Genomic DNA, 18,156 nt, shown 5'->3' with positions numbered 1-18,156 from the left:
CTTATGTAAAGGTAGGTCATCAATGTGACATGCTTGGTTGATACCTCTTTTAACAGTTGCCGCTATTTCCTGCATTGGTAATGTCTCACTCAATTTTTTAAATCTCTAAATCCCTTTAATACTTTGTTGGGTAAGTCCCCGTAGTAATTACATGCTTTTGCACATTGATGTTGATGCAGTTCGCTTTTATTCCATATCTTTTTCTCCATAGTACTTTTCCTAGAGCCTTAATAAGTATAATGTAGGTTAATTAATGTTGTTTTAATTATATGGGTCTGATTTGCAAAAGTAAAAATACTATAATTTGCATTAATCACAGTAATACAGAATAACATTTGCTGTGCGGAAATTCAGTTGCTTCAGATGTGCCACTTGGAACACATCGCTGTGATCAACTAACAAGGTTTGCGGGAGCGGCTGCTTTTCTAGAAGTCTTTTAAAAGAATTGAAACTAATTTCAAGGCTAAGAGTTCAGACAAGGACATAAGACATGACTTTTCACCAATCTTCATGCAACTTCAGCTCAACAAAGATTAATTTAGTTTCATTATGGCTGGCAGAGAGTAAATCAAACGAATTGGGAGTAAAGTCATCCAAAAATGACCATTCATTGCGAGCAGTGAAGAAAGAAGAGAATTAGGGGATTACTTCTATACATGTAATACTTGTTAGGGTTTGCATCAAATACGGATGTTAAATAGTATATATTGTAAATATGACTCATATATTCAGTATCTACATCAACACTACTGAACAGAACAATACTGAATCCAAGAGGAAAACTTAAAGGGGGTGTCCTATAAATGAGATCCTTAGGATAGATAATAAATATATGATTCCTGGTGGACAGATTGCTGGAAAGCACTGATGAGAAGTGGGGTAATCAAGGTCTCTGTGTGAATGAAGAGGTATTATTGTACATGTATTATTGTACATTCTTCATCAGTTCCATAGAAGTGGATGGCGCAGCGGTCATTCATGCGCACTACTGCTCCATTCACAAAGGAGACTTGTGGACTGCAGTTTCTTAGGATCATTGGAGATTCCAGTAGTCGACTCCTGGCGATCATACATTTATATCCTCTTCTTTGCGCAAGTGATAAATGTTGTTTTATATATTCGAGTTCCCGCAGCTGCATGATTTGCAGGGTTTGCCCGTTTGTTAGGCAATCTCTCATGTGTTGCAGCTGACTAACAGCCGCAAAACCTGCAGTTGCGGGGACTCGAACATATTATTCGAGCACACTCAAGATACTCGGATAACACTTTATCAGAGCATGTTCATTCAACGCTAATCAATTTGCTTTAGCAATGTTTATTACAAGATGATTTTGCTGTAATGGTGAACTAGATTCTAAGGCTAGGGTTACATTGCGTTAGGGCAGTCCATTTAGCGCATAGCGCTACGGACTGCGCTAAGGCAATGTCCCAAAAGGGATCGCGTTAGCCGATCCCGCTAGCGCAGATCCCCGATCTGCTCTAGCGAGGAACAGACCGCGAACGCTGCAAGCAGCGTTCGTGGTCCGTCACTCAAATAACGGCACAACGCTAGCGCACGCTTAATGTGGGCGTGCGCTAGCGATGCGTTCGCCATTACAGGCTAGGGCGGCGTTAACGGACTTCGTTACACCGCGTTATGCCGCGGTGTAACGTAGTCCGTTAAACGTGGTCACATAACGCAATGTTACCCGAGCCTAACTGCAATGGAAAGGACCCAAAACTATTTGCCTAAGACTATTTTTTGGTCTGGCTTGCAATCCAACTATTAAGGTAGTCTGAAACTAAGGGTGCACATAATGAACAAAATGTAGCCATTATTTAGCAATAATTTCAATATCTCACTGTCCTAGTTCAGTGATGCTTTGATAATTAAGAGGATGACTGGTCAGAAGGCGACTACGTGGCCTCTACTGGGGAATATAGATGACTATTTTCAAAATATGGATGGTTTTGGATTTAAAGAGTTTAATGGATAGATCATATATCTAAGCTGTGTAGCCGAAATGGACATTTATGCTTCTTTTTGACTATTAGATTAAAGGGACTCTGTCACCTGAATTTGGCGGGACTGGTTTTGGGTCATATGGGCGGAGTTTTCGGGTGTTTGATTCACCCTTTCCTTACCCGCTGGCTGCATGCTGGCTGCAATATTGGATTGAAGTTCATTCTCTGTCCTCCATAGTACACGCCTGCGCAAAGCAATCTTGCCTTGTGCAGGCGTGTACTATGGAGGACAGAGAATGAACTTCAATCCAATATTGCAGCCAGCATGCAGCCAGCGGGTAAGGAAAGGGTGAATCAAACACCCGAAAACTCCGCCCATATGACCCAAAACCAGTCCCGCCAAATTCAGGTGACAGGTTCCCTTTAAGGTTTCTGGCCAATTAATGTATAAACCCACTGTAGGTGGGAGTAGTGCCTTGTCAGCCCTAAAATGTTTCCAACTATTGATGGAGACAGCTATCTAAGACATAGGACTACTGTTTTTCCTTTCAGTGTGGATTTTTTTCTCCATAGCTAACTGTACTTTCTGACTTTTTCCAGATGAAGTGTTGTCAGAAAACTTTTTGGATTATAAGAACCGTGGAGTGAATGGCTCTCACCGGGGACAAATCATCTGGAAGATTGATGCCAGCTCATACTTTGTAGAACGTAAGTAGACTCGAATGTATATAGCACAGTGTGTGGTGGGTATTATATTATATTATCTAAATTTGATTTCACAATTCAGATTAAAATTACCAAAAAAAGTAGCAGTCTATGCATTTTTTACATTGTATTTTATGTAATTTGGAACGTAAAGATTTTGTCAGATTTTACTATACTTAGTAGTGCAGGATGCAAGATAATGCATTCTTTATTCATTACTGCATTTGAGTCAAATGAATTTAAAGACTTAATTATACAAAAACCTTATGAATATCTAAATAGTTTTTATAAGACTTTGTTCAGACATGTGGGGTTTTCTGCAGACAAAGTAAAAACTAACTGTCAGTCAATCGAATGCTGAATCAGATTTTTATCGATTTTTGCTCTGCGACTGTTTTTAGCATCATTGTAGCAGTTTCACCTGTCGGATGATGGATGGCAACTCTGTGATATCTATGTTTTTCATGAGCCCCTTGAATTGAATGGTCTAGTGTGGCTTATGATTTGGATCAAAAACAGATAAAACACAAAAATGTGAACAGTCCCATTGACTTTATCTATGAAACAGGTGTGCAGTACACGTACAGTATGTGAAGCGTCGGTGTGAGCCGTAACTTAACAAAATTTGTATCAAATTGATTTGCTAATGAAAGATAGTAAAGTAGTGAGACATCTAACTCTCGAAAGACCTCTTACAAGTCAGTGTTTATGAGCAGCCATGACATCATGGTGTTGCATCAGTTTTATCAGTTGCCTGCGCAGTAGCAGCTCTCGAAGTTAGCGCAGGCGGCGCCATCTTGGAGGATTTTTTTTTCTTCTACAGTTAGATGGCGCTGCCGGTGCATGCGCAGTAGCAGCTATCGGATCATGGCAGCAGACACCAATATCAGCTACTGCGCAGGCTCGATGGGCGCCATTTTCAAATAGTTTTTTTTTCTCTAGCTGAATAATCTGAAAAAAGAATGTATTATTGGCACACAAAACATGCGATTTTGCTGCCGAGCAGGTGCCACAGCTGCCACCTGCCTGCAGAAGGTTTTTTTTTTTTTAAGTATATACAGATATTCATTGTGCAAACTAGGGGGCAGGTTGTAAAGATACAATTATTATTAAGACTAGAAATAGGCCCTATGCTATCGCATCAGGAGTGCGGTGAAATTAACATCTGTGTATGCTTAGTGGTGCTGACAGGAGCAGTGGACATGTCTCACACCGTTTGCGCTTTCCAACATATCTGTTCTATATCATCCTGTTGTATTTTTGTGCAGCCCACGAACTGTGCCTGCGCAACTGACATACACGTCACCGCCATTCCCGCGCATGCATAGTAACGACGCGGCTGTTACTGCGCCTGCGTGGGAATAGCGGAGACATGAATGTCACTTGTGCAAGTGACACTGCCGCGGTGCCTTATGGGATTCGGGGACAGCGGCCGGAAGTCCCAACTGGCGATTGTATATATAGATTATAGGGGCGATTCATTAAGACTGGTGTAATGCATACATAGATTTCTGTGTAAATACCTTAATGAATCATTCCTTATGCGTCTTATAAAATGCTATGCTTTGTTTGAACAGTCATTTTCTGCTGCCGGACACGCAAGACTCATTATATTTAGGATTGTGTGCTGTTTGTGGTTTGAACAGTTATTTTCTGCTGACAGACTCCCTTTAAAATATTTATTGGCACCATACATGTTTTTCATAAAGCCAGGGTACAAACAAATAATAATAACCCTACAGCTGCTCTGTTGTCACTATTTTATTCGGGGACTTGGGCACAAGAGGAAAAATAGGTAATGGACAATTCTTGCTGACACAGGAAAAAGACCAGAGTGATAGAAAAAGAGCCGTCAGCTTCATTTTGAGCACAATTGTCATATAATTGTTTTTCCTTTGTTCTCTATTATATTTCTGCCTATGATGTTTTAAGTCTCCGTTCAGTCGATTATAAGATTCCAGTGTTTTCTGTTTTTAACGACAATGAAACCAGAATACAAAAAAGCTCGAAGTATGGGCGTGAAATCAGCTTATCCCGTGGTCAGAGCTAAGCACTGCTGTAGAGTTTGTATTGCAGCTTCTCCAAGCCCAAGTCCTGCGTTATGGAATTCCAATTAGATTATCATTGACCTAGATTTCCAATGGCTAATACCTTAAAGTTGAACATGTAAAATTAAGGGGTCTGACAGCTTTGTCGGACTTATGATGAGAACCGTATTAAGGCTCTTTGTTGCCTTGGGACCCGGAGCAGACCTGTCTCATTTAATGTTCTCCAGGTCTTTAAGCAGTCTCTGTTTAGGCAAATCGTGTCCCTCTCTGCATAGAGACCGAAGTCTCAGTTAATTATTATAACGCTGGATATCTTAAAGTGAATTTCTTCAGAAACTTTAGTTATCAAAATATGCAATTTAATGAAACTCATTTTGCTGATCTGTACAGGGAGATGGGTTTTTCTCTGTAGATCCAGGTCAGAAAAGCGCTTAACTTGCCTTTCAATATTTCTTGGCAAATACAAAGTTATATAGGCTGAAAAAGACATAAGTCCATCAAGTTCAACCTTTCTCCATCAGCTATACATTCCCCTTCACTAGATTATTTATATCCTAGAATGTCATTAGTTGTCATAAAAGCATCAAGCTCTTATTTACATGCTGCCATTACTACCTCTTGTGGTAGGGTATTCCACAGTCTCACTACTCTAACTAGCAAGAATCCTTTCCTATTTAGCTGCTGGAATCACATTTCCTCTATATGCGATGAATGCCCCCTGGTTCTTTGTAAGGTCTTTCGAAGGAATAAGTCATGTGCCAGTCCTTTGTAATGACCACACATACAGCTCTGGCAAAAATTAAGAGACCATTGCCAAATTTTCAGTTTGTCTGATTTTTCTCTTAATAGGTATATTTTTGAGAAAAAATGTAAATTGTTCTTTTATTCTATAAACTACTGACAACATGTCTCCAAAGATCCAAGCAATACATTTTATATTTAGTGTCTGAAAATGAGAACTGGTCAAAATAACAAAAAAATGCATGGCTTGCAGTCCTCAAATAATGCAAAAAAAGCAAGTTCATAATTATTTAGAAACAGCAATACTAATGTAAGAGTTCAGAAATCAATATTTTGTCTTTCACACTGCTTTTGGGTGACCTTATACCACTCCTAGTACAAAAATGTAAGCTGTTCTTTGTTTGATGGCTTGTGACTATCCATCTTATTCTTGAAGAAGAGGTTTTCAATGGGGTTCAGGTCTGGAGATTGGGCTGGCCATGACAGGGATTTGATGTGGTGGTCCTTCATCCACACCTTGATTGACCTAGCTGTGTGGCATGGCGCAGTCCTCAAATTTGGGGAACCATGTTAGGAGTCGAGTTTCCTCTGCTGCACAGGGGGAATCTCGATCCCTGTCTGCTGCGGTCTCCCATTCTGTACCGGCCGCAGTGGGGCCTGCTCAGCGGAGGCGTCGCTCCCAGCGTCTTGCTGGGACTGATTCTGTGCAAAGGGTTACTGTTGCCTTTTCTGGCTCTCCTGTTGTACCCTGCACTGACCTGCGGCGAGCGGGCTTCTCTGGGACTAAGTCCTTATTTGCACACACTGAGCATGCCCAGGGCAAGATCTCCCGTTGGAGATCGAGGGTCACATGCTCAGGTACTGCAGCACATTCCATTGGTCCTCCAGGAAGGTCCTGAAAGGGCAAAACTTCAGTAGCAGCTTCCTGTGCTGCAACTATATAAACTGCGCATGACCGCACGGCCATGCGCTAGTATTGTCTTGATAATATGTGTGTGTGTTGTGTGTGAAAGTCGCTCTTTAAAATACCCTCCCTATTGGATGACTGTTCGCGGAAGGTGTATGTTTGCTATCTAGCGCCCGACTTATCCAACAGCACGTTACACACATAACAGCGTCTAGTTGCTGTGACCGCCTGTATGGCGCCGTGCGCTTCCTCTGCGCTTTCCTTACCCAAGCCTGGGTGGTTAGTGGCGTTCGTCAGTGTGGCACTGCATGCACTCTCGTGCCTTCATATACTATTTTAATAGTTTCCTTACACACCCAGTTGCGGTGTTGTGCCAGCAAGTGGTCTAATCGGACTTCAATCCTGTGTTGGGGTTGTGTTCGCTGACTTCTTGTTCGCGCTCTATGTGCGGTACCGCGGTCCTGTGACTCAACACGCAGGGTGAAGTTAACCCGTGCGTGTATACTTTTAGTACCGCCATATAGTCCGTCTTACTAGCGGCAGGTTCTTCCTGCACGGTGGACCCCGGGCTGCGAACGCACCATTTATAATAAATATCTATTTCTACTCGGTGCGTTCCGCTAGCCCTAACAAACCATGCCTGAGCAAAAGGAATCAACTGGTTTTCTAGGATAACTTTGTATGCAGCTTGATTCATACGTCCTTCGCAAAGATTAACCTGTCCAATTCAAGCCTTGCTGAAGCATCCCCGGGTCAACACCTGGTCATCTAATGGTTAGACGGAGACCTGGAGAGGCGTACAAGCCACAGTGTCTTGCACCCACTGTGACATTTGGTGGGGGATCTGTGATGATCTGGGGATGCTTCATCAAGGCTGGAATTGGGCAGGTTGTTCTTTGTGAAGGACTATGAATCAAGCCGCTTACAAGGTAATCCTGCAAAAACAGTTGATTCCTTCTGTTTAGGCAATGTTTCCCAACTCTGAGGACTATTTCTTTAAGCAGGACAATGCACCATGCCACACAGCTAGGTCAATCAAGGTGTGGATGAAGGACCACCACATCAAATCCCTGTCATGGCCAGCCCAATCTCCAGACCTGAACCCCATTGAAAACCTCTTCTTCAAGAATAAGATGGATAGTCACAAGCCATCAAACAAAGAACAGCTTACATTTTTGTACTAGGAGTGGTATAAGGTCACCCAAAAGCAGTGTGAAAGACTGGTGGAAAGCATACTAAGACGCATGAAAGCTGTGATTAAAAATCATGGTTATTCCACAAAATATTGATTTCTGAACTCTTTCTGAGTTAAAACATTAGTATTGTTGTTTCTAAATGATTATGAACTTGTTTTTTTTTGCCTTATTTGAGGATTGCAAGCAATGCATTTATTTTGTTATTTTGACCATTTCTCCTTTTCAGAAAAAAAAATGTATTGCTTGGAAATTCGGAGACATGTTGTCAGTAGTTTATAGAATAAAAGAACAATTTACATTTTACTCAAAAATATACCTATACAGTGAAAAATCAGACAAACTGAAAATTTTGCAGTGGTCTCTTAATTTTTGCCAGAGCTGTATATTTATACATGTAAATGACATCTCCTCTGAGACGTCTTTTTTTCAAAGCTAAACTTTTCAAAAATTACCTCATTTGGAATCAGGGCTTTTGGCAATTATGTGATTTTCTAAAATGCTACTAATGAAGTGCCACAATTCTGTTGTCTAATAACCCAAGACCAGGGGCTTCTACCCTGTCCCTAGCACTAGGCGCGCGTTGGCTGTCCTCGTTCCCCAGGTTACTTTTAATGGTGAATATGCTGGGGCTATGTACCTTGCTAAGCTCCTGAATCAGCCCTTAACTGTCCCCTCCTCCTCCCAGGGAAGTGGGGAGGAAGAGTGTATGTATATACATAAATCAGATTAACAAAGGAGGGCTTACAGGGATAAAGGAATATAGCAATCATACAAATATGCACTCACAGACAACAAAGGGAAACACCAGGTAGAAAAGGTAGGGAAATTAAACAGATGAGGACTGTGGATTTCACACAGCCGAAACACCTAGCAACATTCACAGAACATGTCTCCAAAATGCCTCTACCGAACACCGAGTCCTCCACTCCTGCACCAGGCAGTACAAGACTAACACTGGCAATCCTGACTGTGAGAACCTAGACTACATAGGAGAGGGGAATGGCTCATACTGCACATCTGAAATCCTCCAAACAGAGTCTCCAGGCTGAACAGATTAACCCCTGCACTACTGAAAGAAACCTGCACCATTTAATATGAGGTAGAAGTGCTTCTATTCAGTGCAGGAGTATGAGAACTCAGACGCTGTGGTTTTCTGGCTCCTCTCTTTCGCGGAAAACCCGTGACAACATGTTAAACAGAGCCAGAAATTTTGGGGGGTTTTGTAAACCTAATTTGCATAGGCAAAATATTTCTATGCTCAGATTGCCTTCAAAGAAAATAGGAATAGGTTATTTTGATGACCTGCACATACTTTTATGTTTCTTCCGTGAAGGAAATAGTGGCAGGCCCCCTTTAAGGTGCAAAGTGATGGCAGTATTATTATTATAAAATGTGTTTCTCAGCTTTAAGTATTGCATATGTTTCGATTACTGTGAATCAGGCAATAATAGCTTCCTCTCTGGATAATGCTAAAACAATGCTTGTGTTTGAAGTAAGAATTACTCAAATTCATTGCCACCATTTCACATAACATTCACTTGTTAAACAGCTGCAGCAACTAAATGTTATATTTTTCCTCATCACCTCCATTTCCTCTGTCTAATTCTGTATTTATGAAATTGAGACAAATTTATTGGGCTAAGTGACTGGGAGCTTCTCAGACTAAAGAAAATGGTTCAGTGAAAGAATAAGCACTAGGCTTTGTAAAAACACAGAAAGGGTAACTCTACTGAATAGGAAAGTTGAAATCTTAGCAGAAAAAACATATAGGCCCCAAATCATCAAGATCGGCATTGTTGGGGCGTGGCCTGACTTCTGATGGTGCAGGTTGCATAGTGTGGGAGCTCCATTCCCAGGACTCATAAAGCGGCACACAGCAGTGCACAGACGGTGCTTTCTCCTCCAGAACTCCCCACTCCTGCTCCTTACCGTTCGGTGAGTGTATGGGGAAATCTAAAGCCGGCGCAGGGGACCCTTCCAGGCGCATTGTGGACTTCTTTGCAGCCACCCCTCAGCAGCCTCAGAGGCCCAAGATGGCGCCACTTTCTCCTAGATCCTCCAGAGCTGCACGCCGAGGCTCTCAGTCTTCTGCCTCAAGCACAGCAGCAGCTGATCTCTCAGAGGCTCCAGTTACAGCAACGCTGCTCAGAGACATGCTTGGTGACCTCCGTACCTCCCTGCAGGAGGATATGCGTTCCATGATGGCAGAGCTCAGGGGGGAGGTGGAGGAGCTGGGAGGCCGCACGGATCATCTTGAAAATAAAATGTCCGAACTGGTAGCTTCTCACAATGATTTGTGGGAAGCTCATGATAACCTGCAGCTGCTTGTTACCAAAACTCATGCTAAAACCCTGGATTTGGAAGACAGATCCAGGAGAAATAATGTGAAACTAAGAGGCATTGCTGAATCAATTGGGGCTGATGATCTCAGAGCCTTTCTACAAGACTTTGTCATATCTGTTCTCCCACTTTATTCCAAAGATGACGTTGTGATCGACCGTATTCATCGGATCCCTAAACCCTCAGGCCTTGACCCTGCGGTACCCAGAGATGTACTAGCTCGCATCCATTTTTTTGTTATGAAGGAGGAATTTCTGCAAGCACTAAGATCGAAGCCGTCGCTACCTGAACGATTTGCTACCATTGCAGTTTTCCCTGATCTGTCTCCAGGAACTCTAGCCCTCCGCAGGGCTTTTGCACCATACACCTCAATCCTGAGGGAAAAGGGTATATTATACCGCTGGGGTTTCCCCACCAAACTTTGCATTCGTAAGGACGGTTCATTTACCACGTGCTTATCCCCGTCGCAAGCAGCCAAGACCCTGTCCCAATGGGGTTTTGACCCTCCTGCGCCCACTCCTGCCTCTGCTTCCACCAAACCTGGAGGATCTGGTCCCCGGAGACGCCGTATTACCCCTGACTGGAAGGTCGCCTGAAGTGTCTATTTTAACCATTTCCTGGCTGGAAGAATTTATTTTTTCCTTTTTCCCACTCAGTTCTAGTTCTCGTTTTTTTTTTTTTTTTCTCTTCTTTTTGCTTGCTGAGTTTTTTGCTGAGGCTGGTTCCTGGCAGGACTCCGCTCAGCATATTGCCCCATTGGTGAACTGTTTTCTATTTTCACCTCGGACTCAGGATTTCCCTGGATGTTCCCTTGTTTAAATGTTTGGATTTTGTATGTTTGTTTTTCCCTTCTCCCCCTTCCCTCCCTCTCCCCCCTCCTTTCCCTCTTCCCCCCCCCTTGTCGCAGATGGAGTTTGCGAGGTATCCCACGACATGTTTATGCTTTTTTTGTGGGTAATGGGTTTGCGTATCTTCTTCAGCAAATTGTGTAACATATTACAATGAGTGTTTCTTTATATTCTATTAATGTTAACGGCCTCAACTCCCCTGGTAAGAGATCGATTGTCTGGCGTCAGCTCGCTAAATCCAAACACGATATTATATGCTTACAGGAGACTCATTTACTAGAACGGGACAATATAAGAATGTATTCGAATCTATACCCCCACCAATTTTTTGCGAATGGGAAGACCAAAAAGGCTGGGGTGGCAATTTTTTTTAGCAAGGCTAACTCTTTCCAGCTAATTAGTTCTACAGCCGACCCTGCGGGCAGATACATTATAATTTTATGTTTAATCAACAATACCCCTTACACCATTGCCTCTGTGTATGGCCCAAATTTTGGTCAGGTTAAATTTCTAAATAATTTATTTCAAATCTTAGGTAATTATCAGCATGGTCATAAATTAGTTGCCGGAGACTTCAACATTCCAGTATCCAAGAATCTGGACTGTTCATCGTCGGCCGTGGCCAGGGGTGATGCGGCCCAGCTGATTAGCTCCTACAATTTACACGATATCTGGAGATATCTCCATTGTAATGAGAGAGACTACACATTTTGGTCCCCTCGTCACGGTTCTTACAGTAGAATTGATTATATTTTAGTAGATGATGACGCTCTCCCCCACTGCATGTCTGCAAATATAGGTAATATCACTTGGTCTGATCATGCTCCTGTGTCAGTCTCCCTAGAAGACCCTCTTGCAATCAGACCCCCTTCACACTGGCGCCTTAATGACCACCTTCTCTCTGAGCAAGCGAACTTTACACTAATTGAAAACTCTTTGCAGGAATTCTTTGCCTTTAATGACTCGGCGGATGTGCGTGAGGACTCCCTCTGGTTCGCTCACAAGGCAGTGGCTCGTGGCCTTTTCATTAAGATGGCTGCGACAGCTAAACGCAAGTATAACTTAAATCTTCAATCTGCCTTGGCTGAAGTGGCCTGGCTGGAGTCTTGCCACAAAGCCTGCCCCTCCCCTCAATTATTTTCCAATCTTTCTGATGCACGCCTGCGCCTTCGCCAGCTCCTCCTCCATAGAGCAGATAATTCGCTCAGGAAATCGAAAGCCAAATTCTACTCCATGGGTGACAGGGCAGGCGCCTTACTAGCTAAACGCGTTAAAAAAAAAGAAGCCCAAACCAAAATTGCTTATCTTCTTAAGTCAGATGGTTCTCGGATTTACAACCCAATTCATATTGCTGAAGAATTTGCCTCATACTACTCCTCATTATATAACCTAGATTCTGACGTAAATACTCCTCAACCTTCTCAGGACTCAATTAACGCTTTTTTGAATAAAGCGAATCTCCCCACTGTTAATCCGGAGCAGTTGTCGCTCCTTAACGGCCCTATAGAAGCAATTGAAATCTCCCAAATAATCAAAGAGGCCAAAAAACGCTCTGCCCCGGGTCCAGACGGCTTTTCCTTCTCATACTACTCTCATTTTCTCACTATCCTCTCTCCTTTTCTCATTCGTTTATTTAACTACTGGCGCTCTATGGGTACTATTGAGAGAGAGGGTCTGGAGGCTTATATTTCGACACTTCCTAAACCTGGGAAACCTATGACCTCTCCTGGCAATTTTCGTCCCATCGCCCTTTTAAATTGCGATGTAAAAATATATGCTAAGGTCTGGGCCAATAGGTTATTATCGGTGCTCCCATCCTTGGTTCACTCAGACCAGGTTGGGTTTGTCCCGGGTAGGCAAACTAGAGATGGTACGAGACGCTTGATCGACCTGCTGGATGTGGTGGAGAGGCGGAGCCTCCCCAGTGTGTTCCTATCTCTCGACGCGGAAAAGGCGTTCGATCGGGTGCACTGGGGCTATATAGCATCTACATTGCACAAATTTGGTCTTACTGGCCAGATTTTTTCAGCTATTATGGCTTTGTATTCCAATCCTTGTGCCTCAGTTCGCTCAGCCGGCTTTAAATCCCGTATATTTTCTATTTCAAATGGGACCCGGCAGGGTTGCCCCCTCTCCCCCATCATCTTTGCTTTAGTCATGGAGCCCCTGGCGGCTGCGGTGAGGCAATGCCCTGACATTAGGGGGGTAATGGTGGGAAGTCAGGAACACAAAATTGGCCTCTACGCCGACGATGTGGTGTTGTCTTGCTCTGCTCCTCTACAGTCACTATCTGCAGTGTCTTCCATTCTTACCCAATTTGCTGAAGCCTCCTATTATAAGCTAAATCTGTCCAAGTCCACAATTTTTCCCCTATTTATCTCTTCCTCTCTCCAACTTCAAATCCAAAATATTTACCCTTTTATATGGTCTCCGCTCGGATTCACTTATCTAGGTATTCAAATTACCCATATTAAAAACATTGTTCGCCTTAACTGTGATTCAACCCTCCACGAAATTAAAAAAGAAATTGACCAGCTTGCCTGCTCTCATCTATCCTGGATGGCTAGGATACAAACGTCTAAGATGTTAATTCTCCCTAAACTTATATATCTTTTTAGATGCCTCCCCTTCGCTATCCCCTCTAAGTACCTCTCTGCTTTTCAAGCAATTATTGACCGTTTTATTTGGAATAACAAGCCACATAGAATAAAACGCTCTCTAATGTCTCTCCCATATGCCAGGGGAGGTCTTGGTGCCCCTAATATCCACCTTTACCACAAAGCTGCTCTCCTAGACCCCCTTAAGATTTGGTGGGAGGGGAACTCCTCCCTCCAGTGGTTCCATATTGAGTCGTGCTTTGCCCCTAGGGGTTCCCTCAAACTTTTGCTGGAGATCTGTTTGCTCCAGCCGCCCAGTCGGAGCTCCCCTCTTAAAACAATTTGCTCCGCCACTAAGGTCTGGACAAGTCTCTGCCCTACTTACCTCCCTTTTATATTTGACTACGTCTCTATTCAAGCATTAGAATACGCAATAGATGGTTTGTCTCTCTCTGCCTGGGGGGACTGCGGAATACACAGAGTGAATGATCTCTATAATGAGTCGGGCCTGAGATCATTTGCGGACCTCACTGCTCGCTATAACTTGCCTCCTAGGGCTTTTTTTCAGTATTTCCAAATTCGTAGCCTCCTTAAACATTGTAACTCCTTTGGTGTGGCCATGTCCCCCCTGGGTATGGAGACCCCAATCCACAGATTTTTCAGACCAAACACGTGGATTGATCATGGCATTTCCATCATTTATAAATCCCTCCTCTCCAATGATTTCTCTGAGAGACTCCCATTTATGTCCACTTGGGAGGGTGCCCTTGCATTCGAGGCTTCCCCGGAGGATTGGAGCATGGCTATGCTGCATCCTTCCAAATTCTCTTCGTGTCTTGGTCACCTCGAACAAAGCAAAAAAATTCAGCTCCTATGGTACTTCACTCCTGTTAAATTAGCTAAATTTTATCCCTCCTCTTCCCCATTATGCTGGAAAAATTGTGGTGTTTCTGGTTCGCTGGCTCATGTATGGTGGAGTTGCCCTAGTGTGCAAATATTTTGGCGTCAGGTTGAAGCGATTCTTTCAGAGGTGACCCATCTTCCTATCAACCTAACTGGCCCTTTAGCAATATTGGGTATATCTCTCTTGGACTTCCCATCTTCCCTTCAACCCATTATTTCTAATATTCTTGTGGCGGCCCGACAATGTATTGCAAAGAATTGGAAATCTTCTAATATTCCCTCCAGACCTGAATTGATATCCAAAATTAATCTGCACTTTAGTTATGAGTCGATTACTGCGGACTGTCTTGCAAAAAAGAATAAGGTCCTTACGTGGTGGGACCCTTGGGTCTCCTCACCCTTTATTTCCTCGCCTGACCACCATCCCCCTTCTTCTGCCAGCTGACTCAATTGTTTGATATCATAGCTATGTATGCGCCCATGTATTGTAATTTTTTTTTGTTTCATTCTTGATCGTGGATATTTACATTTATGTCTGCCTCTTCCCCTCCCCCTTCCTCCCCCTTTTTCCTTCCCATGTTGCATTTTAATTGTACTCTGTTTTCTCAATAAAAATTGAATGGTTAAAAAAAGATCGGCATTGTTTAGTCTGATGCTTCTGATTCCTTAAGAAGCGCATGGCCTTTAATGGATCTGGCGCATCTGAAAGTGTCTTGCCTCCTCGTGTGCCTCGCCACAAATCTGCGGCTGGGGCGGGACGCTCTGCGTGACGCCACTGCTCATCTAATTTATGATGAGCTGTGACATACCTTACTCCAGAAATCTCACTCCATTCTGTTGTAAGTTATTCCAAAGCTGTGCCTATTACAACGGAGCTGGGCAAAACTGGCATAAAAACTACAAAAGTTGCAAAATGGTTGCACAAACTCACGTTGCACAAATAATTAACTACTTCTCAAAGTGTTTTACTCTAGAAATATGGTGAAATTACTTTGATGAGTAAGGGCCATAGTGATAAATCAACCTTTGTATCCAGTAGCGAACTTATTAATTAATTAATTAATTATTATTAATGGACCCAGGGTGCTGCATTAATTTAAAAAAAGTGTTTTCTTGCCTCCCACGCTTTCACTTTTTATGCAGCACCCTTGGTTAATAAGAGGCTAATGGCAGGTTTCAAAGTGTCTGCACTAATGAATATGTATGTGTATAACATATCTACATGTGACATAGTCAAAAATCCAAGTAGTCAAAATGATGAATGAGAAAACTAATGTTGCATGCCCGCCACTCAGGATATGAGGGCGATACAAAGGAAGCACGAGTTCTTGTTGGAATCCTGGGGAAATCTTACCCGGGGCGACCATTAATTATAATTCTTCACAGTAGAGGGGAGGTAACGGTGTACAGGCACACAGCTATCACACAGTTCTGAGCTGAAGTTAGTTACAGGGGTTTTATTTAAGCTTCTTTTTATCACACAGAATCACTTCTCTTCTTGCAATACTTGATCACCATACATGAAAGTATCTTTACAGACAACTTCTCTGCACAGATAATTTCTCTTCACACACAGTGCCTTAACCTAAGCAGAACTGTACCTTGCTCATGCAGTGAGGTGGTGGGAGGGGAATGAGTCCGGTGCTGCAGCTCTCTTACTTCTATATTGAGGTAATAAGGATGCTCCTGGCTATCTTGACTGCTACTATGATTAAAGCAATCACTTCCCAGGAAGAACTGATCTATACAGCTTGTCTGATTTCAGTCTGACAGGAGACTCTCTAATACACACCTTACTCTTGGATGTCCGGGACACAATAACAACTTTCCCAGTATCCCCTGTCAGCTATAACAATTTTTACCCCTATAGTTGCTGGATGATTCTAAATCAACAGTGCAAATTCTACCTGTCAGACTAGAGGTACCTTCACACATAACGATATCGTTAACGATATCGTTGCTTTTTGTGACGTAGCAACGATATCGTTAAGGAAATCATTCTGTGTGACAGCGACCAACGATCAGGCCCCTGCTGGGAGATTGTTGGTCGCTGAGGAAAGTCCAGAACTTTATTTCATCGCTGGACTCCCTGCAGACATCGCTGGATCGGCGTGTGTGACACCGATCCAGCGATGTCTTCACTGGTAACCAGGGTAAACATCGGGTTACTAAGCGCAGGGCCGCGCTTAGTAACCCGATGTTTACCCTGGTTACCAGCGTAAAAGTAAAAAAAAAAACACTACATACTTACCTACCGCTGTCTGTCCCCAGCGCTGTGCTTCTCTGCACTCTTCCTGCACTGGCTGTGAGCATCAGTCAGCCGGAAAGCAGAGCGGTGATGTCACCGCTCTGCTTTCCGGCCGCTGTGCTCACAGTCAGTGCAGGAGGAGTGCAGAGAAGCACAGCGCCGGGGACAAACAGCGGTAGGTAAGTATGTAGTGTTTGTTTTTTTTTACTTTTACGCTGGTAACCATGGTAAACATCGGGTTACTAAGCGCGGCCCTGCACTTAGTAACCCGATGTTTACCCTGGTTACCCGGGTACCTCGGGATTGTTGGTCGCTGGAGAGCTGTCTGTGAGACAGCTCTCCAGCGACCAAACAGCGACGCTGCAGCGTTCTTCATCGTTGTCGGTATTGCTGCAGCGTCGCTTAGTGTGAAGGTACCTTAGGATCCATCAATAGCCAGCAACCCTCGATATCTATTGTCAATCTGATCTGTTATAAGCAGAAAGGTAACTTATTAACATTGCACCAAGAGTAATTCCAAATTTATTCTTTTTAATCTTCCACATAAAGTAATATTTTGTCACTCCTGACCATTTACGATTGCCATCAGAATCCCTGCTTCCACCATAATCCCAGAGGTGTGAGTTGCACCTGAGGTCAGCTTTCCAGTGTGGGCGCTACGGTGGTTCGGTAGTTAGCCTTGTTGATTTGCAGCGCTGGAATTTTGAGTTCAAATCCCACCAAAGACATTATCTGCAGGGAGTTTGCACGTTCTCCCTGTGGTTGCGTGGGTTTCCTCCCACGCTACAGACATACTGATAGGCAATCTAGATTGTTAGCCCTGGTGGGAACAGTGATGATGAAGTCTGTAAAGCTCTGTGAAATTAATGTTGCACTGTAAATGAGTTAAAAATAAATAAAACATTACATTTGAATTGATGACCTACCTGTGATGATAGTCACAACTTATGGACTCGTTGTGAGGCAGGGAGGTCAGTGAGTCTGAGGTCAAAAGCCAGGATGATACATTATAAACAGGAGTGATGAAAAGGTCACAGTCCGGGATAAGAAATCCAAGAATTTGGATCAAGACAAAGGGGTTAGCAGACTGTCATGCCTGCGGCCGGTGCTTCCGCTACCCCCACTGCAGCCCCTGCTCACCTCTCCAGGTGCCTCACTGTCACTGCCTCCATTCCGGCTGCTGCCACCGTTGCCTCCGCTCCTGGGTCCTCTGCTCTGCTCACTGCTCCAGGCACCATGCTGCCACTACCTCTGCTGTGGCCACTGCCACCACTGTCTCCATCTCCGGGTCTTCTGTCCTGCCTTCAGCTCACCAATCCAGGCGCCGCGCTGATCCTCCATCCTGTCATTCTGCCGCCACAGGGCTTCAGCGTGGTGCTCTCTCTCCTTCCTTCTCCCGGTCAGTCTTGGCTCCATGCATGCGCCTTAGGCCGTGGGCGCGCGCTCCTCTGTCCTATTAACCCTTTCTGCACCTTCCCAGAGGCATTTGCACTCCAATCAGGTGTCAGCACAGGGTATATCAGGCGGCTCTTCCATATTGGCGGCGCCTGATTACCGTGTGCATTCCGTATGCAGTTCTGGCCCTTTTTCTGCCCCATCCTGTCTACCTGTCCGGTCTCTTCCTGCCCGGTTCTACCTTTCTTACTCTCCATGGTCCCTAGCCTGTGCATTCATCCTAG

General features: G+C 43.8%; 1 protein-coding gene across 5 annotated transcripts in view; it reads left to right on the top strand.

Moving 5' to 3' along the window:
- HECW1 (HECT, C2 and WW domain containing E3 ubiquitin protein ligase 1) overlaps window positions 1-18,156 on the top strand; it is a 377,961-nt gene that overhangs the window by 195,021 nt on the left and 164,784 nt on the right. For all 5 annotated transcript variants that reach the window (XM_069730190.1, XM_069730187.1, XM_069730186.1 and 2 more), the window contains one exon: window positions 2,545-2,652. In XM_069730190.1, coding sequence (XP_069586291.1) covers window positions 2,545-2,652 — 108 coding nt within the window. The remainder of the gene's footprint in view (window positions 1-2,544; window positions 2,653-18,156) is intronic.

Source organism: Ranitomeya imitator, chromosome 6, assembly GCF_032444005.1.
Source record: "Ranitomeya imitator isolate aRanImi1 chromosome 6, aRanImi1.pri, whole genome shotgun sequence".
Taxonomy (NCBI): Eukaryota; Metazoa; Chordata; class Amphibia; order Anura; family Dendrobatidae; genus Ranitomeya; species Ranitomeya imitator.
The sequence above is the reverse complement of the archived record's forward strand: the minus strand, read 5'-3'. Positions and strand labels throughout refer to the sequence as shown.